At 47.8% G+C, this 12,544-nt stretch overlaps 1 protein-coding gene across 5 annotated transcripts in view; it reads right to left on the bottom strand.

The window, feature by feature from the left end:
* myo16 (myosin XVI) overlaps positions 1-12,544 on the bottom strand; it is an 83,928-nt gene that overhangs the window by 16,529 nt on the left and 54,855 nt on the right. For all 5 annotated transcript variants that reach the window (XR_007398871.1, XM_049019833.1, XM_049019826.1 and 2 more), the window contains exons 22-28: positions 10,161-10,313; positions 9,865-10,065; positions 9,080-9,155; positions 7,691-7,866; positions 6,644-6,733; positions 5,392-5,597; positions 1,301-1,400 (exon numbers count right to left, since the gene is read on the bottom strand). Coding sequence is in view for 4 of the 5 variants with exons in the window: in XM_049019833.1 (XP_048875790.1) it covers positions 1,301-1,400; positions 5,392-5,597; positions 6,644-6,733; positions 7,691-7,866; positions 9,080-9,155; positions 9,865-10,065; positions 10,161-10,313 (1,002 nt within the window). In the remaining variant the exon portion in view is untranslated. The remainder of the gene's footprint in view (positions 1-1,300; positions 1,401-5,391; positions 5,598-6,643; positions 6,734-7,690; positions 7,867-9,079; positions 9,156-9,864; positions 10,066-10,160; positions 10,314-12,544) is intronic.

The following is a 12,544-nucleotide window of genomic DNA, read 5'->3' on the forward strand; positions in this document are numbered from 1 at the left end:
AAGGAGCTGCGCGATGCACGACTGCGACTGTCAGCTTCTGTGTGTTAAAGGAGCTGCGCGACACACGACTGCAGGTGTCAGCTTCTGCTTATTTTTTATTTTCAGCATCAAAAGAGTGATAAACTGGGATGGCCTCTCGCAGCTCCGTTCAGCACGGAAACAAAGCAAGGACCGACTGGCGCTGGCCAAACAGCCCAGGGGTCATGGTGGGAGGGGGATTCCTGTCAGAGAAACCACCCCAGTAGGCTACTGTGACTCCACTCCCTACGACACAACAAGCCTTCCTGTTTGGTAAGATAACACCGAGAGTGCTGTTATCACCAAGTGGCAACCCGCAAGAAGACTACGCCTGACAGCGAGAGGACACCCCCGCAAATGTGCCTTTTCTCATCGGGGGATTGCAGCTCTTTAACATTTTAATCAAGGCTACTCCCCCAATTGTCCTAGTTGGTTCTGTCCAAGCATATCATTAGCAATAAGAGATGCAGAGCAGTACTTCCTGTGCCAAACACAGACGCACCAGCAAGACCTGCATCCCGTATCAGGTTCTGTCCAGCTTCCTGGCAATAACAACACTGCTGCCATGCATGGCGAGAGCGGCAGGCAAGCCAAGCTCCATGTGTGTCTTCCAGACATAACTATGCAGAGGGGTGTGCATGTGACCCCAGCTCTTAAAGGTACAGGCACTGGACAAGTGGACACTTCTATGACTATGAGAAACAGAAGGTCTACTCCCCCAAATAATCTTTTCACGAGGCCGGAGGGCTTATTGGTCAGGTGCAGGAGGATAAAAAAAATCTCAGGATGGAATCCAGCTCACGAGCTGAAATCACCAAATTCGCGGAGAGATCAAATTGCCAGAGTGAACCATGCAACCCTGCACCAATCCAGCATTCAGCTGACCCTCCGGCATGGTCCTTGAGTTTCAGATACGAAGGACCACTCTTAATATCTTCAGAGGTGGCTAATTCAGGTCCAGAGAGTAAAAGTCCATACCGGGATTTTGTTTCAACCAACCAGTTGAGTATAAAGAATAACAGTCACAGGGTACTCAACTGGTTGGTTGAAACAAAATCCCGGTATGGACTTTTACTCTATGGACCCGAACCACCCACCTCTGAATATCTATAAGCTTTGGAGGGGAGGGAGATACACATAAGCTTTCTTCTGCTGCCCTGTTAAGTCCTCAGTTTAAGTAGCAGACATCTTACATCCTGTGGTATGCTGCATTACCTGCAGATTAAGATCCAACTGAAATAGCCTCAAAGAGCCTTAAGAGAAAAGGTGAAGGGTCACTCGCCTGCCATCCCTGCAGCTTGCAGTGCTGCAGAATGTGGCGGCATTTGTCCTCCATGGACAGCTCCCTGTCTCCCAGGATAGCATCTGCCAGATCCTTGTATCTGTCAGGATAGGGAAACAGGAAGCAGGTCATTGATTAAAGAGCGTCATGGAGGCAGGCAGGCGCGCTACAGTGAGAATAAAAAATGAGAACATTTGTGAAGGTGTATGTTTTGTCGTTTGCTCCCAGGTGAGCACTTCAGATTCAAACATCTGCTCGCCAGGGGCCAAACGAACGGGGAGCGTATAAATGGCACGAGCAGTGAGTTCCAGGACTCTGGAGATTGTAAGCAAAGGAGCAGAGGATACCTTGTTATCTGTACTGCTGACACAACAAGGCTCTGACACCGAACCCAAGACTCATACGATTTGGAACTCAAAGGTCAGAGAGTTAAGGGAGCCTGTAATCAGCTGCTCCTCTGGGTGTCACCTAAGGTCATTAAGCTCAGACACGTGCCTGTTGGCATAATCCAGAGCGGGGAGGAGGCTACGGGAAGAGCTGCCCTTCCTTAGCGCTTGCATATACATATTTATAGTGACAATAAAGGCATTTATTCATTCATTCATTCATTCATTCATTCATATACACTCTTCATACAAAGCTTTGCATGCTGACGAGCCTGTGAAATGTCCTCTGGAAAAATCAATGCATATTTCAAATATGCATGTCTGCATATGATGTGATGCATTTTCAGTCTCTTTTCATTGGAACCCTTAGCACCATTCAAAGAAAATATATGATCGACGTCCAATGAAAACCATGTAAGCCTACTTCTTGTGACTTTTTACTATAGATGGAGTACACTCATTATTCTCTGCCTACTGATAATGTCTGACATGTCAATGACGAACGAAAAGGTGTTTTATGAAGTCATTTAACTAGCTTTTATGTTTGCACAAATTAACATTTCTATTCATGATGGTCGTTTGTATGGATTACGTCAAATCGCTAATTTTAACAACTAGATTGTTAGCTACCTAACGTCATCATTAATTCACAATATAACACGAGATTAGTTTGTATCTTGTAGACACTGACATATTTGCCTCACTGACAACAATCCACATAAGTCCATTTAAAACATTAAACCACTCACTGACGGCGTTGTAAAGACGGAAAACTGGCGATGCATACTTTTCATTGGATAGTGACGATATATCATATTGTACAGAATACTAAATGATTTCTATGGGGATGCCGCACACTAGTGAAGGGCAGTGATTAGGAGAACTGCTCTCCCAACAATATTAATGGATTTTCTGATTTTAGTGAATTTTTTGGACCCTCTGTCACACGATTCCATCTTAGGGCAGTTGGACAGCAGTAGCGGAAAGCCAGCATCAGCCAGGAGAGAGCTTTGTGCTTTTAATGCTCATAAAGAGGGCTTCTCTCTCCTCACTATGGTAATGAAACGTGACTACATCGCCACGTAGCCCCCAGCTGCTTATAAAACCAGATAAAACTTGCACTGAGCGTGAATATGTGAAGACCCATGAGGATCGGGGCACTTGGTCTTAATGAAGCGGGGGCAGGCAGGCGGCCCTGATGGCAGTGGGGGGGGCGAGAAAAGGGCCAAGCTGAGGGTAGAGCCGTCTGCGTGCTTATCGTTAATAACCATCGGCTGTCCCGTTTCCGTGACGCTACGTAGTGGCATAGCACTGAGATTAGCGCAGAACATCACGCAAAGCCGGCTCCTTACAGCTCGGGACAGAATACGTGGTGTGGGTAATTAAACTGCAATTACATAATTACAAATGCACAGTCGTGTAGAAATTGAGCTTAAAATATTGTCTTCCTTTGCTTTAATTAGCATGTCCTAATGAATGCTTCGTAGGTGCGTGAACCCACCGTGATGTTATTTTCTTTGTAACAACAATAAGATCCTTCTGCAGAATGGTCAGATCAACATATAAATAAAAAAATATGGCATATAGACAATAAAAAAAAAACAGAGATGTGAACAAAAGTAAATGATTCTGTCCTAACATATGAAAGAATGGAGTCATTGTTTTGTTACAATAAAAATTATAAGGGTGCCTTTTTCTTTAAACCACAGGTGTACAGCCACTCCATTTAAGGGCCGACCTCCTGCCCGCATGCAAAGCAGACCACACACACCCCCACGCGACTCTGCACGCGACCCCTGTGCATGACTCACGCCGGCTTCCCCAAACGGCACCTCTGGGACTCTCTCTTTCGCGTTACACCACCCCCAGGAAAAAAAAGGCTTTGTTTCACAACGAGGTTATTCACGCTAAAGTAAACACAGGAGTAAATCCGGGCCAGAGCGAACCACAGGAGCAAAAACATTACGAGTTACGTGACCCGTCAGGCCTTTCAGTCCCATATCCAGCCATCTAAGCCATTTGGTTCCCTAATAAATCCCTCCGTTTTAAACATCCTGTCTGCTGCGTGTCATTTCAAGGCAGGAGACTGGAGGTGGAAGATGTCCGTATATATAGGGAGTAGTTGATGAAGGAATGACTTGACATACCACATCACAAAGTGGCGAGGAGGGGTCTGTGCTTCCATCAGCAAGAGACAGCTGTTTCCGATTTCATCTCCCGCCCATTTCCCAAAGCAAGGAATTTACGAGAGCATCTTCAGTCACCGCCCCCAGGGTGTCTGCCTCCGTGACCAAGCCAGCACTCAATCAATCCCAGGACCAGCCATCACGCCCCCAACTCAACTACAGATGTCTCCAGAATATATATGGTGACCATGAAAGGCGGTTAAAGCATACAGGTGTATGTGGCACGGCCGGTGTTTCGGCGATTTGCAGAAGAGGTGATGATTCACGTCAGCGAGCCGGAGCTGAATGGAGAGCCTGAAGTCTGGGCCCATCGCGAGGCTTAGTGGGACGTTAGCATGGCGGAATTTGCGCCACGCTGGGGAGATGAGCGAAGTTTACTTTTCACATCGTGGCCTCATTGTCGACTGTCTTCATAATCTGTCTACATCGCTCTTTCCCAACATGGTCCCCAGGGACCCATAGAAGGTCCATGTTTTTGTTCCAACCCACGCAACCAAAAACGTGAACCTGTCTGCGGGTCCCCGAGGACCAGATTGAGAAATACCGGTCTAGATTGTTAACAAAAGAGCCACCATCTATCAGATTAATTACTGCTGGGAGGGAGATGAGGTATGAGGAGAATGGAGAGGTGTGAAGACCCAGCCTGGTGAACTCAGATCCACCAGATGGGAATCGATGGGTATTCAGAAGAAGGCAGCCATACTTTCTCTGGAACATTTGGAGTCCTCTGCTCTCTTCCAGAAATGGGGGGAGAGCCATGGGGGGGGGGGGGTGAGTTCCATTTACATTCATTTATTTATTTAGCAGATGCCTTGATCCAAAGCAACGCACAATTGCGAGAGCGGGGTCAACCAGTCCCCGGAGCAGCTGAAGAACAAATTTATAAAACTCACTCAGTCCATGGGATACGATTTCGAGAAAATTGCTGTGGACTTAGTGAGTTTGTAAAGGCTTTTTGTTAGATTACATGAGTGAGTTTTGCTTCCTGATACTGTAACATATGAAGAGGAAGCCTGGCTTTAGGTCATAGGACGCCTCACCTCCAAAACAACAATGGACTGAGCATGGTCTGGAAATTTGCTCTTCAATTCAGGATAAGGGCCTTACTCTAGAACACAATGGCAGAATCACTCTGTCAACCCAGGGATTCAAGCCAGCATCCTTCCGGTCAATGGGATAGTATCCTAACCCGCCCCAGCGACACATCACCCAGAAGAGGGTCCCTCAAAGACGCTGAGGTATGTCTTGGGTCGGTTCCCACATTTTAGGTCATAGCAACCGACCAGACAAACAGAAGACCATGTAATTGCTGACAGTCTCAGCACTGCCTCCATGACAGCAGAAGCTGGCAACTCATGCAGGAGCAGAATAAACTGCAGTTCAGTTTGATATGCAGTCAGCCTGCAAAAGGCTCTCACTCCATGTGTGCTTTAGCAGGACTGGCAGCTGTTGTTCTCACTGTACTTATGTGTGGATCAACGCTGAGGATTCATTTTTCTATGTAGTAGGTGGAGCTCACCGAGTCAGGAAGCTAGCGAAGGGCAACCGGACCGGGTATCCGTAGTGGATGGTCCGGACCATGTCCAGAACTCCGACGTACTGCAGCTGCGTAGATACATGGTGGCTGTCGAAGGAGTTGGGCTGCCTGGTGCCGTTGGGTCTGACACACTGAATAAAATGAGGCGTGGATCCCTGCAGTTTGCTGATGATCTCAGAGAGTGAGTTCTGAGGCAAATAAAAAACAAAGCAAGCAAACAAACTATGGTGAAACACGTGCTTCCGAGCACACTGTTCTCAGTGACAGTATATAAAACACCAGCTGCCGCACTAGATATATAAAGAAACGTGAGTTAAATAGAGTTGCTGCAGGACATCCAGGAAGGCATAGAAACACAGACACACAGATGGAGCACTTATGAATGCAGTGATGACGTCACTGTCATATTCTGATGATGTCACCATCCCAATCTGAGAAACCACTGGGACACAGTCACTGGGTCTATAGTGATAGACGTGTAATTGATTGTAGACATTTAGTCAATACTGCTGTTCTTACAGTACTGACTGCGAAGCTGAGTTATATTAGGAAAACCAACATCAAACGTCAATAATCTTTAAAGGAAAATAGTCAATGATAATTAGTCACATCAAGAAAGTCAAGAAGCTCGTTAACTCCTTAAAGAAATACATCCTGTGGTTGAGTTTATTCATTGCTGTTTGTGCTTATTTACTGTATATATGTATCCTGAGGATATTTATAGCCGAAGAACTATACAAGTGGGTCTTGTAATTATGGACTTTCAGGAACCTTCCCACAGACAGGCCTGCTTGATCTGGCTCCTGGTGGTCAGTGGACGCGCTCACACAGAGTAGGCAGAGTATGGGCCCATGTCCCATGAAACAAAATCCCCGCAGGAAGATCACGCATCACGTGAGACCCTCCATCTCACTGCTGCCCCGAGAACACAGAATTGCATGTGTCAAAGTTGCGTTTATAACCCTGGTTGAAAATTAACCCGTTAATGAGAGCAAAGTATTGTGAAAACCCTCCCCCGTTAGTGTATGTGGCACTGTAGTCCTGGGGGGGGGGGGGACGTTATTTGGTGCGACTGTATCCCTGTATATAGTAGGTATGACAATAAAGGCCTCTTCACGTGACCTGAAACAGAAACAGCACGAACAAAAACACTTGACATCAGTCACTTGTCTACTAGCCTCAGTCATCACGTGTCTGGGAGGACAGCCCCCCCACCCATCAGACAAGCTCTCACCCTGAGCTCGGCCGCCACGGTGACTGGCCCGCCCCTCTCAGACCGCTGCAGGAAGGAGAACGAGGCCCCCCCTCCTTTTTTCTTTAAAAGCTGCAAAGAGAAAAGAGAGAAGCGTCAGTAATGGGCTTCACATCCCAGTCAGGATCAGAATCAAGTTTATTTGGCCAAGTATGTTCACACATAGCGGGATTTTACCTCCAGATGTCAGTGGTTCACATATATACAGTGAATATATACATAGTAAAGACAAGACAATGGTCACATGCAAGCTAATTGAAATATACAATGTGGATGTCCATCCATCTATCCTTTCATTTTCTATTGTCCTACGCAGGGTTGCGGGGGTCCGGAGCCAATCTCGGAAACAATGGGTGCAAGGTGGGGAATAACCCAGGACAGGGCGCCAAGTCCAAAACCTGAACCCTGGTCTCTAGACCAGTGCTAACCACAGGCGCCCAGTGCAGCATAACAAAGGGGACGTGTTGTTCATAAATGAATAAAAAAGTGCTGTAGTGCAAGGCCTGCTGGAATAAATACAATGTGTACAGAAAAATACCAGTACAGTGATGAAGGGATTCACTGGAACTCCGCACTGGCTTCACGGGAAGACCAAACGCTCCAGATGAGGAAATGGCGATGGCCCGTAACTCTGTAAGCGTCAGGCTGGCTACACCTAGGGGCTGTCTGTGCACACGCCCACAAAGGCCTCCACGTGCCGGGTGAGACCGGGCTGCAAACGTGCTCTCCAGCTGGGGGTATTTCAGGGTATCTGACAGATAAGGTTGATAGCTATAGATAAGATAAGCCGAATGTTTGGCCATGAAATTCATCAGTAGCCAGATCGAGCTCGGAGATGGAATCCTGTATTGTTCACGCAGCGACCTGACACAGTATCCTGTTATGTCAAACGACCTCCCACTGTGTCGCAAACATTTCATGATATGAAATGGTAGCGAACGTGATGGGGCTGTAACCATTTGACCCAGCTGCTAAACAAGCCTCCGTTGCATCCCCAGTCTCTGAAACTCCTACTGCAAGACACAGCACCTTACTGACTTCCGGGCACTTCTTTGGTTCCCCGGCTGGGCAGGGCTGCGCCGCCCTTTGGAGCAGCAGGGCAGATTTGGGTCCCAGCGCCTTCAGACGCTGCTGTGGCGGTACCAGCGACCCTGTCTGCGTGACTTTGCTCTGGAATGCTTGATGGATGACCACGTTCTCGCTGGCTGTGTGGGGACAGGGATTTAGTGGGGGGGGGGGGGGGGGGGGGGAGGAGGTAGGAGGAAGAGGGATGCATTTACAGGGATAAACAATCGGTCCAGATAGTGGGCGGCGCCAGGCCCGGCTCACAATGGCTTCATTGAGGACTGGAGGCCTGCCTGAATCACAGGACCTGAAAGCAGCCTCTCTACAGACCGGTAATTGATGCACAAATAGGGGGCACTAGTGTGGATGCCGATGAATTGGCTGGCAGAACGAAAACAAACGCAGGCCCCAGTGCTCATTAAACCCAGCACTGGGAGTGATTGTCCCCCCAGAAGTGGTTGGGCGAAGTGTTTAAACACCTCCTAATGTGACCATTCACCTGGTAAAAAGAAGCATTGTGTATTTGGGGGGTGTGGATGGAGTGTAGATTGATCTGGGCTGGGGAGTTGGTGTCCTGGACTCTCTGACACTTTCCTGGAGCTTCGACACAATGAGTCACGAATCTGGCCCAAATCTACAACGTTCCCTCACTGCTAAGTTAATGCTCCGGAACAACCCTGGGCTAAGATCTGGGAATGAACAGACCTGCACTTTCAATACTCTACCAATCACCCCTAAGCTCACCAGAGCAGCAGAGGATCACGTGAAGACCACAGCACAGTACTGTTGTGTTACGTCATTTCTGAAGATTTATGTAAGTTTCTTTGCATATAAACCTTTTGCATTTAAACAAGTACCTAAACTCCCTGATCCCTGAGAGATTCACACCAAATCAACAAGGAGTGTTATTAATGTGATGGTTAGACCGTGTTCATCTCGACTCAAACTGAGCATAACATCAAGCATGAGAAGATCAATGGGGTACTCTCTCTAGCCAGTCAAAACTGTCTTTAATTAAATTAGCAAAAAAATTAAAAATAAAAAAAGCAAAATGTACGCGAAAGTAAATTTCAGTAGGCCGAAAGCCCAACCACTACACTAACTGTACAATAGCTGCTGTGAGAAACTACTATATGTATGGCAGGGTGACCATCCCAGTGTCCCCCACCTAAATGTCAGTGCGATTATCCTCCCATTCTGATGTAGGAACATTTTGACGTACAAACTGTTTGTCGGAACAGAACCCAGTCTTAAGTTGGGGACAGCCTGTACTAAATTACATCCTAAATTTCTGGAGAATGTTCGGTTCCAGCAAAAACCCAAACATGAGGGCTGAGGGTAGCTCTGGCTTACATTTCATTACGAAGAGGATGTTCTGGGGCAGGGTGTCCTTATTTTTCTTCAGCGATCCGGTGAGGTCATAGGTCACCTGTCAACCAGATAAAGCATAAACGAGTCACGCCCCTCGCACCTGTCCGCCAGTTGTCCGTTTGGTCTGCGATCACGGCCGGGGAGGCGTACGACCCTCAACAGAGAACGAGAGACACAATGGGGCCTCCACAGCCATTTTCAGAATTCCCCAAAACAACTGCAGGCTGCCAGTTTCGCTTTACAGTCTGTTACGATTAAGGGGAAGCAGACAAACGACGGGTCAGCGGCCGTCCTCAGTCGGGCTTGAGGCTCTTGGTGGACCAAACAAGGTAGACGCGCGTCCCAGAACACCACACTTCTCATAAAGCGTATGGGAGACGAAACACATGGCAGATAGACACACACTGTCTATGGAAGGCATCAGCCTGAAAAAGATAGGACTGGTGAACGGGAGGCCTCCCTCGCTGGGGGTGGGCGGTGTTGGGGTGATCATGAAGTGGATCTGAATGGCTAAGATGGTTCTTCCCCTCCTTGATCACATCAGGCTCTGTCTAATTTTTTTTTTTAAATATGATTTAAATGGGTTGGGGGTGGGTGAACGTGTGTGGGGGGCATCAGTGGCATGTCTCATCACTGGCATGCAGGTGGTATCAGCTCCTCCATGCTTAGACCCTCTCCATGTCTTACAGCTCCTCTATGTTTAGACCTTCTCCATGTCTTACAGCTCCTCTATGTTTAGACCTCCTCCATGTCTTACAGCTCCTCACCTTGCCTGCATAGTGGGAGACCGTGAAGGATGGCCCCTGGTCCTTGGGCGGGGGGTTGCCATTTCCATCCTTGGCACAGTAGAAGATGCCGTTGGCATTAGCCGTAAGCAGCTGGCTCTGTAGCGTCTTGTAGAGGTTCTGGTCAGATGGACGCAGTGCCTGGTTCTCCTCGTCAAGAACTGCAAGCAGGCCCTGGGGCTTCTGGGAAAGGAGACGTGCATCATACTTGTTGCTGGAACCACAGAAAAACACTATATGCTTCTAAACATTCTTTTTAGGCAATTACAGCTGGGCACCTGGAAGAAGAAATCCAGAACACTGGGGTTGTTGCCTGGGCAGGATAATGCTTCCATGGCGACGCCCTCCTGTAGACATTCTGCCTGCTCTTGATGGAACAGCAAATCCATGACGTACCGGTGGATCTTCTCATTGGTCATGTTGATGCAGAGCTGCATGAAGGGTATACGCATATGCATTCAAAGGAATCAGGAAGAACATTTGACTTTTCTCCTAGGACTATTAAGGTGAGGACCAGGGTATAAAAGCACAGCTGTTCCTCTGCACTAAAACCTTTAGAATAGATGGATGAAAGATGAAATACAGCCTCCAAACTGCCACTCTGAAATATAAATACACATACGACTGACTTAAATAACCTAAGTATAAAAGATACAAGTGAATTTCAATAAAATATATATCCTGTGCAATTAGGCTTTGGTAACATAGATCTTTGTGTCCCTGGTTGCCTGGTGGATTGCAACCCCAGGGTCACGATTACCCAGAATCCTCTGCATCAGCGGGAGCAGCCACGGAGCCTCTATTAGTGGCTGTAGTAGGGATGTGACCCTGCATCACTGCCATGGGACATCAATAACATTATTTCGGCACCTCCCCCCAATTGCGTTACCCTCCAGGGCTGTGGGGGAGACACAGACAGAGAGTGTGTGTGGGAGGGGGCTGTAATTGCTCTTTAATTAAGAACATAGTGTCAGGGACTGGAAGGGAAACACGGCCCTCCTCCCTTATTTGTTTAAAAAACTCATTTTGAAAAACAGCACGTCCTCGACATTAGCCCCCCCCTCCACCCCCCCCCCCCATAGGGGTGAGCACACATAGCTGCGGAGTCACCTTAACTCATGCCTGCCGCAACTGCCGTTTATTTAAAAATTCTCCATGCGGATCACAAATTCTTAAAAATATCTGGAAAATGAATCCGAATGGGACACAACGTTACACACAATAAATGATGCTCCTTCTTCTCCTGTGGTGACTGTAGATGAGACTCAGAAACGAATGAGATGAATCTTTAGGGGGTGTAAACACTTCATGTCCTAGTATGTCATCTCCATCATACAAGGCATACAAGTGCTCCAGCTTAAGGACCCAGATAGAGCACCAGTTCTCCGCAAAATGCTGCATGATCTGGCTCTCTCGTCGACAGACGCAGATCCACACGAGCTGCTTCAGCTATTAGAGCGCCTGCGTAAGATGAGTGCAAATATGAAAGGCTCACCCAGCAATTTTCAGTGATGACTTTTAAATTGCTTCGTTCGTGCCCTTACGATCTCACCTCGTGTTTTAATGAGATTGCTGATGTGATTAGCGTGCTGTAATTCACAACGGGCTAATCTGAAATAGACAATAATGTTATAGAATGCATAAGGAATCTCATTTTCCCTGTTTGGGTCAATTACGCACAAGGAGACGCGCTGATTGACTCTTGGATGTTCCTAATAGTCAAGGGTGGAAAATGGAACCTGCCATCATATTCTGCTCTTGAGTGAGAGCAGGGCAGCAAACCCTAGAGGCAAAGTATATAATAACCATAATCCTCAAGAAGAGAGTAGGCCAGCAATCCTAAGAAGAAGAATAGACCTGCAATACTCAGAGTAAGACCAGACCCGGTGCCCTCAAAGGGAGAACAGACCAACAGTCCTCAGGGGGGAGCAGACCCACGATTCTCAAGGGGAGAGCAGACCCACAGTCCTCAGGGGGGAGCAGACCCACGATTCTCAAGGGGAGAGCAGACCCACAATCCTCAGGGGGAAGCAGACCCACGATTCTCAAGGGGAGAGCAGACCCACAATCCTCAGGGGGGAGCAGACCCACGATTCTCAAGGGGAGAGCAGACCCACAATCCTCAGGGGGGAGCAGACCCACGATTCTCAAGGGGAGAGCAGACCCACAATCCTCAGGGGGGAGCAGACCCACGATTCTCAAGGGGAGAGCAGACCCACAATCCTCAGGGTGGAGCAGACCCACGATTCTCAAGGGGAGAGCAGACCCACAATCCTCAGGGGGGAGCAGACCCACGATTCTCAAGGGGAGAGCAGACCCAGGGGGGAACAGCCATGACTGGCTTTGCATGCGGTGTTTCTCAATATGTGTACTTGACCATACTTGTGTTCTCATGTTCCCGTGTTACGTCATCATCCATTGCCAAAGATCAGTTTCAATACTAAGAACAGAAGTACAAACGATGGTAAAAATCTCATTCTTGCCCTGCCTCAAATAACAGGGATACATCGGTTGCATACTGGCCAAACTAAACCAGTCCCATGATTCATTGGGCCCCAAATTCATTCTTGGGAGGAAAATTAGCAATAGCGGTTGTACCAAGACCATAATTACGATCTTCGCGTTCTTGGTATTGAGAAACACCCATTATGTCACGGCACTT

This window comes from Brienomyrus brachyistius, chromosome 1 (genome assembly GCF_023856365.1).
Source record: "Brienomyrus brachyistius isolate T26 chromosome 1, BBRACH_0.4, whole genome shotgun sequence".
NCBI lineage: Eukaryota > Metazoa > Chordata > Actinopteri > Osteoglossiformes > Mormyridae > Brienomyrus > Brienomyrus brachyistius.